General features: G+C 52.5%; 1 protein-coding gene across 1 annotated transcript in view; it reads left to right on the top strand.

Moving 5' to 3' along the window:
* adcy3a (adenylate cyclase 3a) overlaps positions 1-24,353 on the top strand; it is a 192,248-nt gene that overhangs the window by 109,534 nt on the left and 58,361 nt on the right. The window contains exons 18-20 of the mRNA XM_060830720.1: positions 1,568-1,687; positions 2,641-2,770; positions 6,008-6,132. Coding sequence (XP_060686703.1) covers positions 1,568-1,687; positions 2,641-2,770; positions 6,008-6,132 — 375 coding nt within the window. The remainder of the gene's footprint in view (positions 1-1,567; positions 1,688-2,640; positions 2,771-6,007; positions 6,133-24,353) is intronic.

Below are 24,353 nucleotides of genomic sequence, written 5' to 3'. Positions count from 1 at the left end.
GCGAGCGGGGGCGCGGTGTTGGACGGGGTTGAGGACGAGGGGGCGCGGTGTTGGACGGGGTTGGGGGCGAGAGGAGGGCAGTGTTGGTCGGAGTTGGGGGGCGAGCGTCGGTGAGGTATTGGGGGATCGGGGGTTCACACATGGTGTGCTGCTGCCTCCTGCAGAGACCTGGGATAGGTCCCATCTGGCCCTGGGGACCTACCTACCTTAATTCCCGAATACCCGAAACTTCCTCCTTCAATATGTTGACATTCGCTGAATAACACACTCATCCCTAACCTCAACGACAGATATGGCCCTACTCCTTGATGAATATTGATACAAAGTACTCATCAAGGATCTCTCCCACTTCTTGTGGCTCCATGCATAACTTCCCTCTCTGTTCTAATATCTGCATAAAAAGCCCCGGGAATCTCCTTGATCCTGTTTGCTGAAGATATTTCGTTGCCCCTTTTAGCCTTCCTAATTCCATGTTGAAGTTCCTTCCTAATTTCTCTATACCCCTCGAGGGCTTCATCAGTTTATAGCTGTCTAGACCTAATATGTGTTTCCTTTTTTGTGTTGACTGAGTGTCCAATATTTCTTGTCACCCATAGTTCCTGAATCCTGCCATTCCTATCCTCCAGTTTTGCAGGGACATGCATATTCTGCATTTGAATGAGCTGGTCTTTAAAAGCCTCCCACATGCCAGACATAGATTTGCCCTCAAGTAGCTGTTCCCAATCCACATTCCCCAATTCCTGGCTAAGTTGGATGTAATTGGCCCTTCGTCCAGTTAAGCACCCTCACCCAAGGACCATTCTTGTCCTTGTCCATGACTACTTGAAACGTTGTGGAGTTATGATCATTTGGCCCAAAATGCTCTCCTACTGAAACATTGATCAACTGTCCTGGCTCATTCCCTAATACCAGGTTCAGTATGGCCTCCTCTCGGTATGTTGGATTGTCAACATACTGTCTCAAAAAGCTCTCCCGGTCATATCGAACAAATCCATCTGACCTCCTGGCTCTAAGGTTGTCCCAGTGAATAGGAGGAATGTTGAAGTCACCCACCAGAAGTACCATGCTTTTTTCACAACGTTCCAGTATCTGACTAGATATCTGCTCCTCTGTCTCTCCTGGGCTGATAGAAGGCCTATAGAAAACTCTCAAGGTTATGATTTCATGATGTAATGATTGGAATGAGGTCACTCAGGTTAACCTGGTCCAATTAGGGAGCCCTAGCTATCAAATATAAACAGGAGTGTCAGGGGTCTGCTCACTCTAAGTGCTGGATCAGTGTCATGTACTGTGCACATGCCAATAAAGGGTGACTTGGGAACAGGATACTGGTAGCCATGGAGTTATGTCAACATCCTCATGTTCAAATATTCTATCAGCTTAGTTTTCCCTGTTTCCACAACCTGAGACTTGGAAATTGCGAGTTCTCATTCAGCTTGTGCCTGTCTTATCTAATCACCCAGAAGTGACTACTGTCACTGAATGCCTGAGTTCTGATTGAAGGGTCTCCTACTGTGGTTTTAAAGTTTAAATTCCATTCCCACTGTCGTATTCTTCTCTTTCTCAGTTATTGGATGAACCTCAGTTCCGAAACATCACCAAAATCAAGACCATTGGGAGCACGTATATGGCAGCATCCGGCTTAATACCAGACACCAATCCCAGCAGCTACAACAGTACTGTCAAAGTAAGTGCTTCGTGAGTGAGTGACTGGGTCAGTGAGAGATTTGAACAAAGTTTGCCCATTTGGGCTGCAACTTGTGAACTTGAAAGGGTTCAGAAAAGATTTACAAGGATGTTGCCAGAGTTGGAGGATCTGAGCTACAGGGAGAGGCTTAACAGGCTGGGGCTGTTTTCCCTGGAGCGTCGGAGGCTGAGGGGTGACCTTATAGAGGTTTACAAAATTATGAGGGGCATGGATAGGGTAAATAGGCAAAGTCTTTTCTCTGGGGTGGGGGAGTCCAGAACTAGAGGGCATAGGTTTAGAGTGAGAGGGGAGAGATATAAAAGAGACCTAAGGGGCAACTTTTTCACGCAGGGGGTGGTACGTGTATGGAATGAGCTGCCAGAGGATGTGGTGGAGGCTGGTACAATTACAGCATTTAAAAGGCATTTGGATGGGTATATGAATAGGAAGGGTTTGGAGGGATGCTGGCAGGTGGGACTATATTGGGTTGGAATTAGTGAGTTTTGAGATGATTTGTAGATTGGCTTGGGATATCTGGTCGGCATGGATGGGTTGGACCGAAGCGTCTGTTTCTGTGCTGTGTATCTGTATGGATCTATGAACACAGGGATTGTACACAAAACACAGGAAACTAGTGTGAAGGTTCATGGACTGTTGGACCTTATTTCAAAGAGGTTGATGTGTAAGAGTACAGAAGTCTTTATTGCAACTGCACAAGGCACAATGAGACCACATCCGGAGCTCTGAGAGTGTTTTTGATCTCCGTGTTTCAGGAGAGATATCATTTCATTAGTGGCAGGTATGTTGGGATGACTCCTGGGACAGAGGAATTGTATTGTAAGCGAAGGCTAAACACGTTGGGACTCTGTATTAGAATTTGGAAAACGTGACCTCCAGTTAATCTTACTCATTGGCACATTTATTAACTCATTTATTCTCACTCTTGTTTACAGAAGGATCAAGAAAAATCCATGAAGGAACGCTGGCAGCACCTGGCAGACCTGGCAGACTTTGCACTGGCCATGAAAGTCACTTTAATGAACATTAATTATCAATCATTTAATAACTTCATGCTACGCATTGGTAAGAGTGGTTAATGTAATTTCACCATGTCTTAGACTAAAGTGACCTCACCATGAGTCAGATTAAAGTGGTCTCCATGTATCTCAGACTAAAGTAATTTCTAAAGTTAAAGTAATCTCACCATGTCTGAGATTTAAGTGACCTCTTCATCTTAAATTTAAGCAATTTCACTGTGTCTCAGATGAAAGTGATCTCACTGTGTCTCAGATGAAAGTAGTTTTGTACAACCCAACAATCCATGTTGACCAAATTTCCTAAACTCAACCTCGTTCCATCATTGCTTCCAGCTTTGACAAAGGGTCAGTCAGACTCGAAACGTCAGCTCTTTTCTCTCCTTACAGATGCTGAGATTTTCCAGCGTTTTCTCTTTTAGATCCATCTTCCTGTGTTTGGACAATTATCCCTCTAAGCTATTCTTATCTATGTATTGTCCAAATGTCTTTTAAATGTAGTAATTGCACACATCTCTGCTACTTCCTCTGGCAGCTCATTCCAAATACACACCACCTGAAAATGTTATGAAAATGTTGCCCCTCAGGTCCCTTTTAAATCTTTCCCCTCTCACCTTAAAGCCATGCCCTCTGGTTTTGGACTCTCCTACCCTGGAGAAAAGACCTTAGCTATTCACCTTTCTAAATCCCTTATAAACATCTATATGGTCACCCCTGAGCCTCATATGCTCCAGGTAAAAAAAATCCCAGCCTATCAGGCCTCCTCTTGTAACTCAAACTTCCCAGTCTCAGTAACATTCTTTCCAGTTTAATATGATCCATCCGAAACTAAGGCAACCAGAATTGTATGCTGTACACTAACTGAGCCTCACAATATTTTGTACAGCCATAGTATGACATTCCAACTCCTGTACTCAATGCTCTGACCAATGAAGGCAAGTGTGTCAAACACCTTCTTCACCAGCCTGTCTACCTGTGATGCCACTTTCAAGGAACTATGTACCTGCACTCCCAGCTGTTTGACCACACTCCTCAGGGTGCTAACATTAATTGTGCAAGTTCAGCCCTGGTTAGTCTTATTAACTTTAGAAAAAAGAATACAGGGCATGGACTATTTTCTAAACAGTGAGAAAATTCATTAAGCCAAAGTACAAAGGGATCTGGGAGTGCTACTCCAGGATTCTTTAAAGGCTAACTTGCAGGTTGAGTCTGTGGTTAAGAAAGCAAAAGTAATGTTGTCATTTATCTCAAGAGGGTTGGAATGTAAAAACAGCGATGTGCGACTGAGACTTTATAAAGCTCTGGTTAGGCCCCATTTAGAATACTGTGTCCGGTTTTGGGCCCCACACCTCAGGAAGGATATACTGGCACTGGAGTGTGTCCAACGGAGATTCACACGGATACATTTTACGGATGATCCCTGGAATCGGAGGCCTAACGTATGATGAACAGCTGAGGATCCTGGGATTGTATTCATTAAACTTCAGAAGGTTGAGGTCAGATCTAATAGGAACTTACAAGATAAAGCATGGCTTAGAAAGGGTGGATGCTGGGAAGTTGTTTCCCTCAGGATACTAGGACCCATGGGCACAGCCTTAGAATTTGAGGGGGTCAATTTAAAACGGAAATGAAGAAACACTTCTTCAGCCAAAGAGCGGTGGGCCTGTGGAATTCATTTCCACGGAGTGCAGTGGAGGCCGGGATGCTGAATGTCTTCAAGGCAGAAATTGATAAAGTCTTAATCTCGCAAGGAATTAAGGGATACGGGGAGAGTGCGGGTAAGTGACGTTGAAATGCCCATCAGCCATGATTGAATGGTGGAGTGGACTCCATGGGCCGAATGGCCTTACTTCCACTCCTATGTCTTATGGTCTAATCAAAATGCCTTGATGTGGAGGAGCCGGTGTTGGTCTGGGGTGTACAAGGTTAAACATCACACAACACCAGGTTATAGTCCAACAGGTTTAATTGGAAGCACTAGCTTTCGGAGCGCTGCTCCTTCATCAGGTGATTGTGGAGAAAAAAACCATAAGACACAGAATTTATAGCAAAAGTTTAGAGTTTTATGCAATTGAAATGATATATTGAATAAACCTAGCTTGCTGGTAAGTCTTTCATCCTTTAGAATGAGTTGCAGGTTTCGGTTCATTAATATGTAAATCTCAGAACTACTTTTAAGTTGCATTCTCAAGATAACTTAAAGTTTGATAAAATAAAGGTGACATCTCAGCTCAGTGCATGAAAGGTGTGAGGTTAGAGTCTGTCTGTGTCCCAATAATGAGTCAGACTGGTTATCTTTCCAAATTTACAAAATATTACATGGATTGACTGACTGCACTTTTTGAGCAAAATAGAATGTATCTGTAAATATAATTCTGCAAATACATGTTGGACTATAGCCTGGTGTCATGTGATTTTTAACTTTATCAAAATGCAACACCTCACATTTAAGTGAATTAAACTCCATCTATCATTCCTCGGCCCACTGGCCCAGTTGATCAAGATCACATTGTATTCTTAGATCATCTTCCTCACTGTCCATTATGCCACCAATTTTGGTGTCGTCTGCAAATTTGCTAACCATTCCTCCTGTATTCTCATCCAAATCAATTATAAAAATGATGAACAGTAGTGGACTCGGGGACAATCCTTGCGGCACACTGCTGGTCATAGGCCTCCTGTCTGATCAGTTGACAGTCTCCTACTGTCAAGCCAATCACTGTTTTGATTAAGATAATCATGTTATATCTCATATTAAAGTAATCTTGCAGTGTCTCATTAAATTGACCTCACCATGTCTCAGCTTCAAGTGCTCTCTCTGCCTCCTAGATTAAAGTAATCTCATTGTGATTTTGGTTTGATTTGTTATTGTCACATGTGCTGAGATACAGCAATAAGTATTGTATTACATACTATCGAGTCAAACCATCCCTTACATAACTACATCAGGGTAATAGAACAAAATGTACAGTATAGTATTACAGCTACAGAGAAGGATTAACTCGAAAGTGATCTCACTGTCTCTCAAATTAAAGTGATTACATCATATCTCAGACTAATCCCATTTTATCTCAGATTAAAGAAGTCTCATTGTGCCAAAGATTAAAGTAATCTCCCCAAGTCTCAGATTAAACTGTTCTCATTGTGTTGAGCATAAAAAGCATGCATCTGTTTTGCATCACAGTTGCATTCCTCTGTCTATTAGATGGTATTGAGCTGAGCATTAAGTGCAGTTAAATCCCACCTCGAGCATTCACTTGCTATCTTTGTGCTTCATCCCTTTCAGGTATGAACAAAGGAGGTGTTCTTGCTGGAGTGATTGGTGCAGGAAAACCGCACTATGATATCTGGGGGAATACAGTGAATGTTGCCAGCAGGATGGAGTCAACAGGACAGCTGGGGAATATCCAGGTAACTGACTCTCAGTCGAGACCAAAACCTGAGCAACTGGGGAAAGTAGTCCTTGTCACAGTAAACAGAGTTAAAAATGGCACGACACCAGGTTATAGTCCAACAGGTTTATTTGGAAGCACTAGCTTTCGGAGCGCTGCTCCTTAATCAGGGATACGACTATTTGATGACGGAGCGGTGCTCCAAAAGCTAGTGCTTCCAAATAAACCTGTTGGACTATCATTTGGTGTTGTGTTATTTTTAATTTTGTCCACCCCAGTGCAACACCGGCTCCTCCATATCACAGTGAACAGAGATGGTGAAAGGTTCAATACACAGAGAGTAGAACAGGAGAAAGTGAGGGCTGCAGATGCTGGAGATCAGAATCAAAGATTGTGGTGCTGGAAAAGCTCAGCAGGTCAGGCAGCGTCCGAGGAGCAGGAAAATCGATGTTTTGGGCTCTTCATCAGAAATGTGGGGGGTGGAGCCAAGAGGTAAATTTTGCGGTGGGGGGGGTGCGCTGGGGATGGGGGGCAAGGTAGCCGGGAATGTGATAGGTAAGGTGGGGGGAGATAGTGATAGGTTGGAATAGTGGGTGGAGCAGATAGGTGGGAAAGAAGATGGACAGGTAGGACAGTTCAAGAGGGCGGTGCCGAATTGGAGGGTTGGATCTGGGATATAGTGGGGGGGAGGGGAGATGAGGAAACTAGTGAGGTCGATGTTGGTGCTGTGTAGTTAGTGTGTCCCAAGGTGGAAGATGAGGTGTTCTTCCTCCAGGTGTCGGATGGCTAGAATTTGGCAGTGGATGAGGCCTAGGACTTGAATGTCCTTGGTGGAGTGTGAGGGGGAGTTGAAGTGTTCAACCACAGACAGTGGGGTTATTTAGTTCATGTGTCCCAGAGAGGTCCCGGAGTAAGGAACAAAATGACAGATTAGGAGTCAGGATTAGAAACCTCATTTGGGAAGACATACAAGAATGAAAAACAGGAAGTTCTCGGTGTTAGAGGAAGAACACAACATGAGAAATGGCATAGGTCAAATTGAGAGAGAAGAAAGATTTAAAGCTATGAGAGAGTGATTCTTAGAAAACTGCGAGGTTTCTAAGGCCCGACTGCATTTGCTTCCCAGTACATGAATGACATTAATGTCTCTGGTGCTAGTAAGGAACATTAGACAGAGAAAGATCAGTTTAAAAGGCACAAAAGACGATGAATAGATTTATAACTCATGTTGAGGTTCTCGATGTAAGTTTGCTCACTGAGCTGGAAGGCTCGTTTTCAGATGTTTCGCCACCATACTAGGTAACATCATCAGTGACCCTCCAGTGAGGCACTGTGTTAGTGACCCACTGTCTATTTATGTGTTGTGCTGTAGTTGGTGTGAATGGTGTGGGCTGTGCTGTAGTCGGTGTGAACGGTGTGGGTTGTGCTGTAGTCGGTGTGAACGGAGTGGGATGTGCTGTAGTCGGTGTGAACGGTGTGGGTTGTGCTGTAGTCGGTGTGAACGGCGTGGGTTGTGCTGTAGTCGGTGTGAACAATGTGGGTTGTGCTGTAGTCGGTGTGAACAATGTGGGATGTGCTGTAGTCGGTGTGAACGGTGTGGGATGTGCTGTAGTCGGTGTGAACGGTGTGCGATGTGCTGTAGTCGGTGTGAACGGTGCGGGTTGTGCTGCAGTCGGTGTGAACGGTGCGGGTTGTGCTGTAGTCGGTGTGAACGGTGCGGGTTGTGCTGTAGTCGGTGTGAACGGTGTGAGATGTGCTGTAGTCGGTGTGAACGGTGTGGGTTGTGCTGTAGTCGGTGTGAACGGTGTGGGTTGTGCTGTAGTCGGTGTGAACGGAGTGGGTTGTGCTGTAGTCGGTGTGAACGGTGTGGGTTGTGCTGTAGTCGGTGTGAACGGTGTGGGATGTGCTGTAGTCGGTGTGAACGGTGTGGGATGTGCTGTAGTCGGTGTGAACGGTGTGGGATGTGCTGTAGTCGGTGTGAACGGTGCGGGTTGTGCTGTAGTAGGTGTGAACGGTGTGGGTTGTGCTGTAGTCGGCGTGAACGGTGTGGGTTGTGCTGTAGTCGGTGTGAACGGTGTGGGTTGTGCTGTAGTCGGTGTGAACGGTGCGGGTTGTGCTGTAGTAGGTGTGAACGGTGTGAGTTGTGCTGTAGTCGGTGTGAACGGTGTGGGTTGTGCTGTAGTAGGTGTGAACGGTGTGAGTTGTGCTGTCGTCGGTGTGAACGGTGCGGGTTGTGCTGTAGTCGGCGTGAACGGTGTGGGTTGTGCTGTAGTCGGTGTGAACGGTGTGGGATGTGCTGTAGTCGGTGTGAACGGTGTGGGATGTGCTGTAGTCGGTGTGAATGGTGTGCAATGTGCTGTAGTCTGTGTGAATGGTGTGGGATGTGCTGTAGTAGGTGTGAACGGTGTGGGATGTGCTGTAGTCAGTGTGAACGGTGTGGGACGTGCTGTAGTCGGTGTGAACGGAGTGGGTTGTGCTGTAGTCGGTGTGAACGGTGCGGGTTGTGCTGTAGTCGGTGTCAACGGAGTGGGTTGTGCTGTAGTCGGTGTGAACGGTACGGGTTGTGCTGTAGTCGGTGTGAACGGTGTGGTTGTGCTGTAGTCGGTGTGAACGGTGTGCGATGTGCTGTAGTCGGTGTGAACGGTGTGCGTTGTGCTGTAGTCGGTGTGAACGGTACGGGTTGTGCTGTAGTCGGTGTGAACGGTGTGGGATGTGCTGTAGTAGGTGTGAACGGTGTGGCTTGTGCTGTAGTCGGTGTGAACGGTGTGGGATGTGCTGTAGTCGGTGTGAACGGTGTGGGATGTTCTGTAGTCGGTGTTAACGGTGCGGGTTGTGCTGTAGTCGGTGTGAACGGTAGTGGTTGTGCTGTAGTCGGTGTGAACGGTGTGGATGTGCTGTAGTCGGTGTGAATGGTGTGCAATGTGCTGTAGTCGGTGTGAACGGTGTGGGTTGTGCTGTAGTCGGTGTGAACGGTGTGGTTGTGCTGTAGTCGGTGTGAACGGTGTGCAATGTGCTGTAGTCGGTGTGAACGGAGTGGGATGTGCTGTAGTCGGTGTGAACGGTGTGGGTTGTGCTGTAGTCGGTGTGAACGGTACGGGATGTGCTGTAGTAGGTGTGAACGATGTGGGATGTGCTGCAGTCGGTGTGAACGGTGTGCGTTGTGCTGTAGTCGGTGTGAACGGTGTGCGATGTGCTGTAGTCGGTGTTAACGGTGCGGGTTGTGCTGTAGTCGGTGTGAACGGTGCGGGTTGTGCTGTAGTCGGTGTGAACGGTGTGGGATGTGCTGTAGTCTGTGTGAACGGTGTGCAATGTGCTGTAGTCGGTGTGAACGGTGTGGGATGTGCTGTAGTCGGTGTGAACGGTGTGGGTTGTGCTGTAGTCGGTGTGAACGGTGTGGGATGTGCTGTAGTCGGTGTGAACGGTGTGGGATGTGCTGTAGTCGGTGTGAACGGTGTGGGTTGTGCTGTAGTCGGTGTGAACGGTGTGGGATGTGCTGTAGTCGGTGTGAACGGTGCGGGATGTGCTGTAGTCGGTGTGAACGGTGTGGGATGTGCTGTAGTCGGTGTGAACGGTGTGGTTGTGCTGTAGTCGGTGTGAACGGTGTGGGTTGTGCTGTAGTCGGTGTGAACGGTGTGCGATGTGCTGTAGTCGGTGTGAACGGTGTGCGATGTGCTGTAGTCGGTGTGAACGGTGTGCGATGTGCTGTAGTCGGTGTGAACGGTGCGGGTTGTGCTGTAGTCGGTGTGAACGGTGCGGGTTGTGCTGTAGTCGGTGTGAACGGTGCGGGTTGTGCTGTAGTCGGTGTGAACGGTGCGGGTTGTGCTGTAGTCGGTGTGAACGGTGTGAGTTCTGCTGTAGTCGGTGTGAACGGTGTGGGTTGTGCTGTAGTCGGTGTGAACGGTGCGGGTTGTGCTGTAGTCGGTGTGAACGGTGCGGGTTGTGCTGTAGTCGGTGTGAACGGTGTGGGATGTGCTGTAGTCGGTGTGAACGGTGTGGGATGTGCTGTAGTCTGTGTGAATGGTGTGCAATGTGCTGTAGTCGGTGTGAACGGTGTGGGATGTGCTGTAGTCGGTGTGAACGGTGCGGGTTGTGCTGTAGTCGGTGTGAACGGTGCGGGTTGTGCTGTAGTAGGTGTGAACGGTGTGGCTTGTGCTGTAGTCGGTGTGAACGGTGTGGGTTGTGCTGTAGTCGGTGTGAACGGTGTGCGATGTGCTGTAGTTGGTGTGAACGGTGTGGGATGTGCTGTAGTTGGTGTGAACGGTGTGGGTTGTGCTGTAGTCGGTGTGAACGGTACGGGTTGTGCTGTAGTCTGTGTGAACGGTGTGCAATGTGCTGTAGTCGGTGTGAACGGTGTGGGTTGTGCTGTAGTCGGTGTGAACGGTGTGGGATGTGCTGTAGTCGGTGTGAACGGTGCGGGTTGTGCTGTAGTCGGTGTGAACGGTGCGGGTTGTGCTGTAGTCTGTGTGAACGGTGTGCAATGTGCTGTAGTCGGTGTGAACGGTGTGGGATGTGCTGTAGTCGGTGTGAACGGTGTGGGTTGTGCTGTAGTCGGTGTGAACGGTGTGGGATGTGCTGTAGTCGGTGTGAACGGTGTGGGATGTGCTGTAGTCGGTGTGAACGGTGTGGGTTGTGCTGTAGTCGGTGTGAACGGCGTGGGATGTGCTGTAGTCGGTGTGAACGGTGTGCGATGTGCTGTAGTCGGTGTGAACGGTGCGGGTTGTGCTGTAGTCGGTGTGAACGGTGCGGGTTGTGCTGTAGTCGGTGTGAACGGTGCGGGTTGTGCTGTAGTCGGTGTGAACGGTGTGAGTTCTGCTGTAGTCGGTGTGAACGGTGTGGGTTGTGCTGTAGTCGGTGTGAACGGTGTGGGTTGTGCTGTAGTCGGTGTGAACGGTGCGGGTTGTGCTGTAGTCGGTGTGAACGGTGTGGGATGTGCTGTAGTCGGTGTGAACGGTGTGGGATGTGCTGTAGTCGGTGTGAACGGTACGGGTTGTGCTGTAGTCGGTGTGAACGGTGCAGGTTGTGCTGTAGTAGGTGTGAACGGTGTGGCTTGTGCTGTAGTCGGTGTGAACGGTGTGGGTTGTGCTGTAGTCGGTGTGAACGGTGTGCGATGTGCTGTAGTTGGTGTGAACGGTACGGGTTGTGCTGTAGTTGGTGTGAACGGTACGGGTTGTGCTGTAGTCGGTGTGAACGGTGTGGGATGTGCTGTAGTCGGTGTTAACGGTGCGGGTTGTGCTGTAGTCGGTGTGAACGGTGCGGGTTGTGCTGTAGTCTGTGTGAACGGTGTGCAATGTGCTGTAGTCGGTGTGAACGGTGTGGGTTGTGCTGTAGTCGGTGTGAACGGTGTGGGATGTGCTGTAGTCGGTGTGAACGGTGCGGGTTGTGCTGTAGTTGGTGTGAACGGTGCGGGATGTGCTGTAGTTGGTGTGAACGGTGCGGGTTGTGCTGTAGTCGGTGTGAACGGTGTGGGATGTGCTGTAGTCGGTGTGAACGGTGTGGGATGTGCTGTAGTCGGTGTGAACGGTGTGGGTTGTGCTGTAGTCGGTGTGAACGGCGTGGGATGTGCTGTAGTCGGTGTGAACGGTGCGGGTTGTGCTGTAGTCGGTGTGAACGGTGCGGGTTGTGCTGTAGTCGGTGTGAACGGTGCGGGTTATGCTGTAGTCGGTGTGAACGGTGTGCGATGTGCTGTAGTCGGTGTGAACGGTGTGGTTGTGCTGTAGTCGGTGTGAACGGTGTGGGTTGTGCTGTAGTCGGTGTGAACGGAGCGGGTTGTGCTGTAGTCGGTGTGAACGGTGCGGGATGTGCTGTAGTCGGTGTGAACGGTGTGGGATGTGCTGTAGTCGGTGTGAACGGTGCGGGTTGTGCTGTAGTAGGTGTGAACGGTGTGGGTTGTGCTGTAGTCGGCGTGAACGGTGTGGGTTGTGCTGTAGTCGGTGTGAACGGTGTGAGTTGTGCTGTAGTCGGTGTGAACGGTGCGGGTTGTGCTGTAGTAGGTGTGAACGGTGTGGGTTGTGCTGTAGTCGGTGTGAACGGTGCGGGTTGTGCTGTAGTAGGTGTGAACGGTGTGGGTTGTGCTGCAGTCGGTGTGAACGGTGCGGGTTGTGCTGTAGTAGGTGTGAACGGTGTGGGTTGTGCTGTAGTCGGCGTGAACGGTGTGGGTTGTGCTGTAGTCGGTGTGAACGGTGTGGGATGTGCTGTAGTCGGTGTGAACGATGTGGCATGTGCTGTAGTCGGTGTGAACGGTGTGGGATGTGCTGTAGTCGGTGTGAACGGTGTGGGTTGTGCTGTAGTCGGTGTGAACGGTGTGGGATGTGCTGTAGTCGGTGTGAACGGTGTGGGATGTGCTGTAGTCGGTGTGAACGGTGCGGGTTGTGCTGTAGTAGGTGTGAACGGTGTGGGTTGTGCTGTAGTCGGCGTGAACGGTGTGGGTTGTGCTGTAGTCGGTGTGAACGGTGTGGGATGTGCTGTAGTCGGTGTGAATGGTGTGCAATGTGCTGTAGTCTGTGTGAATGGTGTGGGATGTGCTGTAGTCGGTGTGAACGGTGTGGGATGTGCTGTAGTCGGTGTGAACGGTGTGGGTTGTGCTGTAGTCGGTGTGAACGGTGTGGGATGTGCTGTAGTCGGTGTGATCGGTGTGGGATGTGCTGTAGTCGGTGTGAACGGTGTGGGTTGTGCTGTAGTCGGTGTGAACGGTGTGGGATGTGCTGTAGTCGGTGTGAACGGTGTGCGATGTGCTGTAGTCGGTGTGAACGGTGCGGGTTGTGCTGTAGTCGGTGTGAACGGTGCGGGTTGTGCTGTAGTCGGTGTGAACGGTGCGGGTTGTGCTGTAGTCGGTGTGAACGGTGCGGGTTGTGCTGTAGTCGGTGTGAACGGTGTGCGTTGTGCTGTAGTCGGTGTGAACGGTGTGGGTTGTGCTGTAGTCGGTGTGAACGGTGTGAGTTGTGCTGTAGTCGGTGTGAACGGTGCGGGTTGTGCTGTAGTCGGTGTGAACGGTGCGGGTTGTGCTGTAGTCGGTGTGAACGGTGCGGGTTGTGCTGTAATCGGTGTGAACGGTGTGCGATGTGCTGTAGTCGGTGTGAACGGTGTTGGTTGTGCTGTAGTCTGTGTGAACGGTGTGCAATGTGCTGTAGTCGGTGTGAACGGTGTTGGTTGTGCTGTAGTCGGTGTGAACGGTGTGGGATGTGCTGTAGTCGGTGTGAACGGTGTGGGATGTGCTGTAGTCGGTGTGAACGGTACGGGTTGTGCTGTAGTCGGTGTGAACGGTGTGGGATGTGCTGTAGTCGGTGTGAACGGTGTGGGTTGTGCTGTAGTCGGTGTGAACGGTGTGGGTTGTGCTGTAGTCGGTGTGAACGGTGTGGGTTGTGCTGTAATCGGTGTGAACGGTGTGGGATGTGCTGTAATCGGTGTGAACGGTGTGCGATGTGCTGTAGTCGGTGTGAACGGTACGGGTTGTGCTGTAGTCGGTGTGAACGGTACGGGTTGTGCTGTAGTCGGTGTGAACGGTGTGGGATGTGCTGTAGTCGGTGTGAACGGTGCGGGATGTGCTGTAGTCGGTGTGAACGGTGCGGGTTGTGCTGTAGTCGGTGTGAACGGTGTGGGATGTGCTATAGTCGGTGTGAACGGTGTGGGATGTGCTGTAGTCGGTGTGAACGGTGTGGGTTGTGCTGTAGTCGGTGTGAACGGAGTGGGTTGTGCTGTAGTCGGTGTGAACGGTGCGGGTTGTGCTGTAGTCGGTGTGAACGGTGCGGGTTGTGCTGTAGTCGGTGTGAACGGTGCGGGATGTGCTGTAGTCGGTGTGAACGGTGTGGGATGTGCTGTAGTCGGTGTGAACGGTGTGGGTTGTGCTGTAGTCGGTGTGAACGGAGTGGGTTGTGCTGTAGTCGGTGTGAACGGTACGGGTTGTGCTGTAATCGGTGTGAACGGTGTGGGTTGTGCTGTAGTCGGTGTGAACGGAGTGGGTTGTGCTGTAGTAGGTGTGAACGGTACGGGTTGTGCTGTAATCGGTGTGAGCGGTGCGGGTTGTGCTGTAGTCGGTGTGAACGATGTGGGTTGTGCTGTAGTCGGTGTGAACGGAGTGGGTTGTGCTGTAGTCGGTGTGAACGGTGCGGGTGTGCTGTAGTCGGTGTGAACGGTGCGGGATGTGCTGTAGTCGGTGTGAACGGTGTGCGATGTGCTGTAGTCGGTGTGAACGGTGCGGGTTGTGCTGTAGTCGGTGTGAACGGTGCGGGATATGCTGTAGTCGGTGTGAACGGTGCGGGGTGTGCTGTAGTCGGTGTGAACGGTGCGGGATGTGCTGTAGTCGGTGTGAACGGTGCGGGATGTGCTGTAGTCGGTGTGAACGGTACGGGATGTGCTGTAGTCGGTGTGAACGGTGTGCGATGTGCTGTAGTCGGTGTGAACGGAGTGGGTTGTGCTGTAGTCGATGTGAACGGTGTGGGTTGTGCTGTAGTCGGTGTGAACGGTGTGGGATGTGCTGTAGTCGGTGTGAACGGTGCGGGATGTGCTGTAGTCGGTGTGAACGGAGTGGGTTGTGCTGTAGTCGGTGTGAACGGTACGGGTTGTGCTGTAGTCGGTGTGAACGGTGCGGGTTGTGCTGTAGTCGGTGTGAACGGTGCGGGTTGTGCTGTAGTAGGTGTGAACGGTGTGCGATGTGCTGTAGTCGGTGTGAACGGTGCGAGTTGTGCTGGAGTCGGTGTGAACGGTGTGCTGTAGTCGGTGTGAACGGTGTGGATGTGCTGTAGTCGGTGTGAACGGTGTGGGATGTGCTGTAGTCGGTGTGAACGGTGTGTGTTGTGCTGTAGTCGGTGTGAACGGAGTGGGATGTGCTGTAGTCGGTGTGATCGGTGTGCGATGTGCTGTAGTCGGTGTGAACGATGTGGCATGTGCTGTAGTCAGTGTGAACGGTGTGGGATGTGCTGTAGTCGGTGTGAAAGGTGTGCAATGTGCTGTAGTCGGTGTGAACGGTGGGGGTTGTGCTGTAGTCGGTGTGAATGGTGTGCAATGTGCTGTAGTCGGTGTGAACGATGCGGGATGTGCTGTAGTCGGTGTGAACGATGCGGGTTGTGCTGTAGTCGGTGTGAACGGTGTGGGATGTGCTGTAGTCTGTGTGAATGGTGTGCAATGTGCTGTAGTCGGTGTGAACGGTGCGGGTTGTGCTATAGTCGGTGTGAACGGTGCAGGTTGTGCTGTAGTCGGTGTGAACGGTACGGGTTGTGCTGTAGTCGGTGTGAACGGTGTGCGATGTGCTGTAGTCGGTGTGAACGGTGTGAGTTGTGCTGTAGTCAGTGTGAACGGTGTGCGATGTGCTGTAGTCGGTGTGAACGGAGTGGGTTGTGCTGTAGTCAGTGTGAACGGTGTGGGTTGTGCTGTAGTCGGCGTGAACGGTGTGCAATGTGCTGTAGTTGGTGTGAACGGAGTGGGTTGTGCTGTAGTCGGTGTGAACGGTGTGCGATGTGCTGTAGTCGGTGTGAACGGTGCAGGTTGTGCTGTAATCGGTGTGAACGGAGTGGGTTGTGCTGTCGTCGGTGTGAACGGTGTGCGATGTGCTGTATTCGGTGTGAACGGTGTGGGTTGTGCTGTAGTCGGTGTGAACGGTGTGCGATGTGCTGTAGTCGGTGTGAACGGTGCAGGTTGTGCTGTAATCGGTGTGAACGGAGCGAGTTGTGCTGTAGTCGGTGTGAACGGTGCGAGTTGTGCTGTAGTCGGTGTGAACGGTGCGGGTTGTGCTGTAGTCGGTGTGAACGGTGTGGGTTGTGCTGTAGTCGGTGTGAACGGTGTGCGATGTGCTGTAGTCGGTGTGAACGGTGCAGGTTGTGCTGTAATCGGTGTGAACGGTGCGGGTTGTGCTGTAGTCGGTGTGAACGGTACGGGTTGTGCTGTAGTCGGTGTGAACGGTGCGGGTTGTGCTGTAGTCGGTGTGAACGGTGTGGGATGTGCTGTAGTCGGTGTGAACGGAGTGGGTTGTGCTGTAGTCGGTGTGAACGGTGTGCGATGTGCTGTAGTCGGTGTGAACGGTGTGGGATGTGCTGTAGTCGGTGTGAACGGTGTGGGTTGTGCTGTAGTCGGTGTGAACGGTGTGGGATGTGCTGTAGTCGGTGTGAACGGTACGGGTTGTGCTGTAGTCGGTGTGAACGGTGTGGGATGTGCTGTAGTCGGTGTGAACGGTACGGGTTGTGCTGTAGTCGGTGTGAACGGTGCGGGTTGTGCTGTAGTCGGTGTGAACGGTGTGGGATGTGCTGTAGTCGGTGTGATCAATGTGGGATGTGCTGTAGTCGGTGTGAACGGTGTGGGTTGTGCTGTAGTCGGTGTGAACGGAGTGGGATGTGCTGTAGTCGGTGTGAACGGTGTGCGATGTGCTGTAGTCGGTGTGAACGGTGCGGGTTGTGCTGTAGTCGGTGTGAACGGTGCGGGTTGTGCTGTAGTCGGTGTGAACGGTGCGGGTTGTGCTGTAGTCGGTGTGAACGGTGCGGGTTGTGCTGTAGTCGGTGTGAACGGTGTGAGTTGTGCTGTAGTCGGTGTGAACGGTGTGGGTTGTGCTGTAGTCGGTGTGAACGGTGTGAGTTGTGCTGTAGTCGGTGTGAACGGTGTGGGTTGTGCTGTAGTCGGTGTGAACGGTGCGGGTTGTGCTGTAGTCGGTGTGAACGGTACGGGTTGTGCTGTAGTCTGTGTGAATGGTGTGCAATGTGCTGTAGTCGGTGTGAACGGTGTTGGTTGTGCTGTAGTCGGTGTGAACGGTGTGGGATGTGCTGTAGTCGGTGTGAACGGTACGGGTTGTGCTGTAGTCTGTGTGAATGGTGTGCAATGTGCTGTAGTCGGTGTGAACGGTGTTGGTTGTGCTGTAGTCGGTGTGAACGGTGTGGGATGTGCTGTAGTCGGTGTGAACGGTGTGGGATGTGCTGTAGTCGGTGTGAACGGTACGGGTTGTGCTGTAGTCGGTGTGAACGGTGTGGGATGTGCTGTAGTCGGTGTGAACGGTGTGGGTTGTGCTGTAGTCGGTGTGAACGGTGTGGGTTGTGCTGTAGTCGGTGTGAACGGTGTGGGTTGTGCTGTAGTCGGTGTGAACGGTGTGGGATGTGCTGTAATCGGTGTGAACGGTGTGCGATGTGCTGTAGTCGGTGTGAACGGTACGGGTTGTGCTGTAGTCGGTGTGAACGGTACGGGTTGTGCTGTAGTCGGTGTGAACAATGTGGGATGTGCTGTAGTCGGTGTGAACGGTGCGGGATGTGCTGTAGTCGGTGTGAACGGTGCGGGTTGTGCTGTAGTCGGTGTGAACGGTGTGGGATGTGCTGTAGTCGGTGTGAACGGTGTGGGATGTGCTGTAGTCGGTGTGAACGGTGTGGGTTGTGCTGTAGTCGGTGTGAACGGAGTGGGTTGTGCTGTAGTCGGTGTGAACGGTGCGGGTTGTGCTGTAGTCGGTGTGAACGGTGCGGGTTGTGCTGTAGTCGGTGTGAACGGTGCGGGATGTGCTGTAGACGGTGTGAACGGTGTGGGATGTGCTGTAGTCGGTGTGAACGGTGTGGGTTGTGCTGTAGTCGGTGTGAACGGAGTGGGTTGTGCTGTAGTCGGTGTGAACGGTACGGGTTGTGCTGTAATCGGTGTGAACGGTGTGGGTTGTGCTGTAGTCGGTGTGAACGGAGTGGGTTGTGCTGTAGTAGGTGTGAACGGTACGGGTTGTGCTGTAATCGGTGTGAGCGGTGCGGGTTGTGCTGTAGTCGGTGTGAACGATGTGGGTTGTGCTGTAGTCGGTGTGAACGGAGTGGGTTGTGCTGTAGTCGGTGTGAACGGTGCGGGATGTGCTGTAGTTGGTGTGAACGGTGCGGGATGTGCTGTAGTCGGTGTGAACGGTGCGGGATGTGCTGTAGTTGGTGTGAACGGTGCGGGATGTGCTGTAGTCGGTGTGAACGGTGTGGGATGTGCTGTAGTCGGTGTGAACGGTGCGGGATGTGCTGTAGTCGGTGTGAACGGTGCGGGATGTGCTGTAGTCGGTGTGAACGGTGTGCGATGTGCTGTAGTCGGTGTGAACGGTGCGGGATGTGCTGTAGTCGGTGTGAACGGTGCGGGATGTGCTGTAGTCGGTGTGAACGGTACGGGATGTGCTGTAGTCGGTGTGAACGGTGTGGGTTGTGCTGTAGTCGGTGTGAACGGTGTGTGCTGTAGTCGGTGTGAACGGTGTGCGATGTGCTGTAGTCGGTGTGAACGGAGTGGGTTGTGCTGTAGTCGATGTGAACGGTGTGAGTTGTGCTGTAGTCGGTGTGAACGGTGTGGGATGTGCTGTAGTCGGTGTGAACGGTGCGGGATGTGCTGTAGTCGGTGTGAACGGAGTGGGTTGTGCTGTAGTCGGTGTGAACGGTACGGGTTGTGCTGTAGTCGGTGTGAACGGTGCGGGTTGTGCTGTAGTCGGTGTGAACGGTGCGGGTTGTGCTGTAGTAGGTGTGAACGGTGTGCGATGTGCTGTAGTCGGTGTGAACGGTGCGAGTTGTGCTGGAGTCGGTGTGAACGGTGCGGGTTGTGCTGTAGTCGGTGTGAACGGTGCGGGTTGTGCTGTAGTCGGTGTGAACGGTGTGGGATGTGCTGTAGTCGGTGTGAACGGTGTGGGTTGTGCTGTAGTAGGTGTGAACGGTGTGCGATGTGCTGTAGTCGGTGTGAACGGTGTGGGATGTGCTGTAGTCGGTGTGATCGATGTGGCATGTGCTGTAGTCAGTGTGAACGGTGTGGGATGTGCTGTAGTCGGTGTGAAAGGTGTGCAATGTGCTGTAGTCGGTGTGAACGGTGGGGGTTGTGCTGTAGTCGGTGTGAATGGTGTGCAATGTGCTGTAGTCGGTGTGAACGATGCGGGATGTGCTGTAGTCGGTGTGAACGATGCGGGTTGTGCTGTAGTCGGTGTGAACGGTGTGGGATGTGCTGTAGTCTGTGTGAATGGTGTGCAATGTGCTGTAGTCGGTGTGAACGGTGTGCGATGTGCTGTAGTCGGTGTGAACGGAGTGGGTTGTGCTGTAGTCGATGTGAACGGTGTGGGATGTGCTGTAGTCGGTGTGAAAGGTGTGGGATGTGCTGTAGTCGGTGTGAACGGTGGGGGTTGTGCTGTAGTCGGTGTGAACGGTGCAATGTGCTGTAGTCGGTGTGAACGGTGCGGGATGTGCTGTAGTCGGTGTGAACGGTGCGGGTTGTGCTGTAGTCGGTGTGAACGGTGCGGGTTGTGCTGTAGTCGGTGTGAACGGTGCAGGTTGTGCTGTAGTCGGTGTGAACGGTGCGGGTTGTGCTGTAGTCGGTGTGAACGGTGTGCGATGTGCTGTAGTCGGTGTGAACGGTGTGGGTTGTGCTGTAGTCGGCGTGAACGGTGTGGGATGTGCTGTAGTCGGTGTGAACGGTGTGCAATGTGCTGTAGTTGGTGTGAACGGTGTGGGTTGTGCTGTAGTCGGTGTGAACGGTGTGCGATGTGCTGTAGTCGGTGTGAACGGTGTGGATGTGCTGTAGTCGGTGTGAACGGTGTGGTTGTGCTGTAGTCGGTGTGAACGGTGGGGGATGTGCTGTAGTCGGTGTGAATGGTGTGGGTTGTGCTGTAGTCGGTGTGAACGGTGCGCGATGTGCTGTAGTCGGTGTGAACGGTGCAGGTTGTGCTGTAGTCGGTGTGAACGGTGCGGGTTGTGCTGTAGTCGGTGTGAACGGTGCGAGTTGTGCTGTAGTCGGTGTGAACGGTGCGGGTTGTGCTGTAGTCGGTGTGAACGGTGTGCGTTGTGCTGTAGTCGGTGTGAACGGTGTGGGTTGTGCTGTAGTCGGCGTGAACGGTGTGGGTTGTGCTGTAGTCGGTGTGAACGGTGTGGGTTGTGCTGTAGTTGGTGTGAACGGTGTGGGTTGTGCTGTAGTCGGTGTGAACGGTGTGCGATGTGCTGTAGTCGGTGTGAACGGTGCAGGTTGTGCTGTAATCGGTGTGAACGGAGCGGGTTGTGCTGTAGTCGGTGTGAACGGTGGGTTGTGCTGTATTCGGTGTGAACGGTGTGGGTTGTGCTGTAGTCGGTGTGAACGGTGTGGGATGTGCTGTAGTCGGTGTGAACGGTGTGGTTGTGCTGTAGTCGGTGTGAACGGTGTGAGATGTGCTGTAGTCGGTGTGAACGGTGTGAGATGTGCTGTAGTCGGTGTGAACGGTGTGGGATGTGCTGTAGTCGGTGTGAACGGTGTGGGTTGTGCTGTAGTCGGTGAGAACGGTGCGGGTTGTGCTGTAGTCGGTGTGAACGGTGTGCGTTGTGCTGTAGTCGGTGTGAACGGTGTGCGATGTGCTGTAATCGGTGTGAACGGTGCGGGTTGTGCTGTAGTCGGTGTGAACGGTGCGGGTTGTGCTGTAGTCGGTGTGAACGGTGCGCGTTGTGCTGTAGTCGGTGTGAACGGTGTGCGATGTGCTGTAGTCGGTGTGAACGGAGTGGGATGTGCTGTAGTCGGTGTGAACGGTGTGCGATGTGCTGTAGTCAGTGTGAACGGTGTGGATGTGCTGTAGTCGGTGTGAACGGTGTGGGATGTGCTGTAGTCGGTGTGAACGGTGTGCGATGTGCTGTAGTCGGTGTGAACGGTGTGGGATGTGCTGTAGTCGGTGTGAACGGTGTGGGTTGTGCTGTAGTCGGTGTGAACGGTGCGGGTGTGCTGTAGTCGGTGTGAACGGTGTGGGTTGTGCTGTAGTCGGTGTGAACGGTGTGCGATGTGCTGTAGTCGGTGTGAACGGTGCGAGTTGTGCTGTAGTCGGTGTGAACGGTGCGGGTTGTGCTGTAGTAGGTGTGAACGGTGTGCGATGTGCTGTAGTCGGTGTGAACGGTGTGCGATGTGCTGTAGTAGGTGTGAACGGTGTGTGATGTGCTGTAGTCGGCGTGAACGGTGTGCGATGTGCTGTAGTCAGTGTGAACGATGTGGGATGTGCTGTAGTCGGTGTGAACGATGTGGGATGTGCTGTAGTCGGTGTGAACGGTGTGGGTTGTGCTGTAGTCGGTGTGAACGGTGTGGGTTGTGCTGTAGTCGGTGTGAACGGAGTGGCATGTGCTGTAGTCTGTGTGAATGGTGCGGGTTGTGCTGTAGTCGGTGTGAACGGTGTGCGATGTGCTGTAGTCGGTGTGAACCGTGTGCGATGTGCTGTAGTCGGTGTGAACGGTGTGGGTTGTGCTGTAGTCGGTGTGAACGGTGTGGTTGTGCTGTAGTCGGTGTGAACGATGTGGGATGTGCTGTAGTCGGTGTGAACGGTGCGGGTTGTGCTGTAGTCGGTGTGAACGGTGTGGGTTGTGCTGTAGTCGGTGTGAACGGTGCGGGTTGTGCTGTAGTCTGTGTGAACGGTGTGCAATGTGCTGTAGTCGGTGTGAACGGTGCAGGTTGTGCTGTAGTCGGTGTGAACAGTGCAGGTTGTGCTGTAATCGGTGTGAACGGTGTGCGATGTGCTGTAGTCGGTGTGAACGGTGTGGGATGTGCTGTAGTCGGTGTGAACGGTGTGGGTTGTGCTGTAGTCGGTGTGAACGGTGCGGGTTTTGCTGTAGTCGGTGTGAACGGTGCGGGTTGTGCTGTAGTAGGTGTGAACGGTGTGGGATGTGCTGTAGTCGGTGTGAACGGTGTGCGATGTGCTGTAGTAGGTGTGAACGGTGTGTGATGTGCTGTAGTCGGCGTGAACGGTGTGCGATGTGCTGTAGTCAGTGTGAACGATGTGGGATGTGCTGTAGTCGGTGTGAACGATGTGGGTTGTGCTGTAGTCGGTGTGAACGGTGGGTTGTGCTGTAGTCGGTGTGAACGGTGTGGGTTGTGCTGTAGTCGGTGTGAACGGTGTGGGTTGTGCTGTAGTCGGTGTGAACGGAGTGGCATGTGCTGTAGTCTGTGTGAATGGTGCGGGTTGTGCTGTAGTCGGTGTGAACGGTGTGGGATGTGCTGTAGTCGGTGTGAACGGTGTGTGATGTGCTGTAGTCGGTGTGAACGATGTGGGATGTGCTGTAGTCGGTGTGAACGGTGTGGGTTGTGCTGTAGTCGGTGTGAACGGTGTGCGATGTGCTGTTGTCGGTGTGAACGGAGTGGCTTGTGCTGTAGGAGGTGTGAACGGTGTGTGATGTGCTGTTGTCGGTGTGAACGGTGTGGGTTGTGCTGTAGGAGGTGTGAACGGTACGGGTTGTGCTGTAGTCGGTGTGAACGGAGTGGCATGTGCTGTAGTCTGTGTGAACGGTGCGGGATGTGCTGTAGTCGGTGTGAACGGTGTGCGATGTGCTGTAGTCGGTGTGAACGATGTGGGATGTGCTGTAGTCGGTGTGAACGGTGTGGGTTGTGCTGTAGGTGTGAACGGTGCGGGTTGTGCTGTAGTCTGTGTGAACGGTGTGCAATGTGCTGTAGTCGGTGTGAACGGTGCAGGTTGTGCTGTAGTCGGTGTGAACAGTGCAGGTTGTGCTGTAGTCGGTGTGAACGGTGTGCGATGTGCTGTAGTCGGTGTGAACGATGTGGGATGTGCTGTAGTCGGTGTGAACGGTGTGCGATGTGCTGTAGTCGGTGTGAACGGTGTGCGATGTGCTGTTGTCGGTGTGAACGGAGTGGCTTGTGCTGTAGGAGGTGTGAACGGTGTGTGATGTGCTGTAGTCGGCGTGAACGGTGTGCGATGTGCTGTAGTCAGTGTGAACGATGAGGGATGTGCTGTAGTCGGTGTGAACGATGTGGGATGTGCTGTAGTCGGTGTGAACGGAGTGGCATGTGCTGTAGTCTGTGTGAACGGTGCGGGTTGTGCTGTAGTCGGTGTGAACGGTGCGGGTTGTGCTGTAGTCGGTGTGAACGGTGTGCGATGTGCTGTAGTCGGTGTGAACGGTGCGGGTTGTGCTGTAGTCGGTGTGAACGGTACGGGTTGTGCTGTAGTCGGTGTGAACGGAGTGGCATGTGCTGTAGTCTGTGTGAACGGTGCGGGTTGTGCTGTAGTCGGTGTGACCGGTGCGGGTTGTGCTGTAGTCGGTGTGAACGGTACGGGTGTGCTGTAGTCGGTGTGAACGGTGTGGGATGTGCTGTAGTCGGTGTGAACGGTGCGGGTTGTGCTGTAGTCGGTGTGAACGGTACGGGTTGTGCTGTAGTCGGTGTGAACGGTACGGGTTGTGCTGTAATCGGTGTGAACGGTGTGCGATGTGCTGCAGTCGGTGTGAACGGTGCGGGTTGTGCTGTAGTCGGTGTGAACGGTGCGGGTTGTTCTGTAATCGGTGTGAACGGTGTGCGATGTGCTGCAGTCGGTGTGAACGGTGCGGGTTGTGCTGTAGTCGGTGTGAACGGTACGGGTTGTGCTGTAGTCGGTGTGAACGGTGTGGATGTGCTGTAGTTGGTGTGAATGGTGCGGGTTGTGCTGTAGTCGGTGTGAACGGTGTGGGATGTGCTGTAGTCGGTGTGAACGGTGGGTTGTGCTGTAGTCGGTGTGAACGATGTGCGATGTGCTGTAGTCGGTGTGAACGGTGTGGTTGTGCTGTAGTCGGTGTGAACGATGTGCGATGTGCTGTAGTCGGTGTTAACGTTGTGGGTTGTGCTGTAGTCGGTGTGAACGATGTGCGATGTGCTGTAGTCGGTGTGAACGGTACGGGTTGTGCTGTAGTTGGTGTGAACGGTGTGCGATGTGCTGTAGTCGGTGTGAACGGTGTGCGATGTGCTGTAGTCGGTGTGAACGGTGTGGGATGTGCTGTAGTCGGTGTGAACGGTGTGGGTTGTGCTGTAGTCGGTGTGAACGATGTGCGATGTGCTGTAGTCGGTGTTAACGGTGCGAGTTGTGCTGTAGTCGGTGTGAACGGTGGGGTTGTGCTGTAGTAGGTGTGAACGGTGTGCGATGTGCTGTAGTCGGTGTGAACGGTGTGCGATGTGCTGTAGTCGGTGTGAACGGTGCGGGTTGTGCTGTAGTCGGTGTGAACGGTACGGGTTGTGCTGTAGTCGGTGTGAACGGTGGGTTGTGCTGTAGTCGGTGTGAACGGTGCGGGTTGTGCTGTAGTCGGTGTGACCGGTGCGGGTTGTGCTGTAGTCGGTGTGAACGGTACGGGTTGTGCTGTAGTCGGTGTGAACGGTGTGGGATGTGCTGTAGTCGGTGTGAACGATGTGGGATGTGATGTAGTCGGTGTGAACGGTGTGCGATGTGCTGTAGTCGGTGTGAACGGAGTGGCTTGTGCTGTAGTCGGTGTGAACGGTGCGGGTTGTGCTGTAGTCAGTGTGAACGGTGTGCGATGTGCTGTAGTCGGTGTGAACGGTACGGGTTGTGCTGTAGTTGGTGTGAACGGTACGGGT

This window comes from Hemiscyllium ocellatum, chromosome 10 (genome assembly GCF_020745735.1).
Source record: "Hemiscyllium ocellatum isolate sHemOce1 chromosome 10, sHemOce1.pat.X.cur, whole genome shotgun sequence".
Taxonomy (NCBI): domain Eukaryota; kingdom Metazoa; phylum Chordata; class Chondrichthyes; order Orectolobiformes; family Hemiscylliidae; genus Hemiscyllium; species Hemiscyllium ocellatum.
This window is presented reverse-complemented; position numbering and strand designations above follow the sequence as displayed.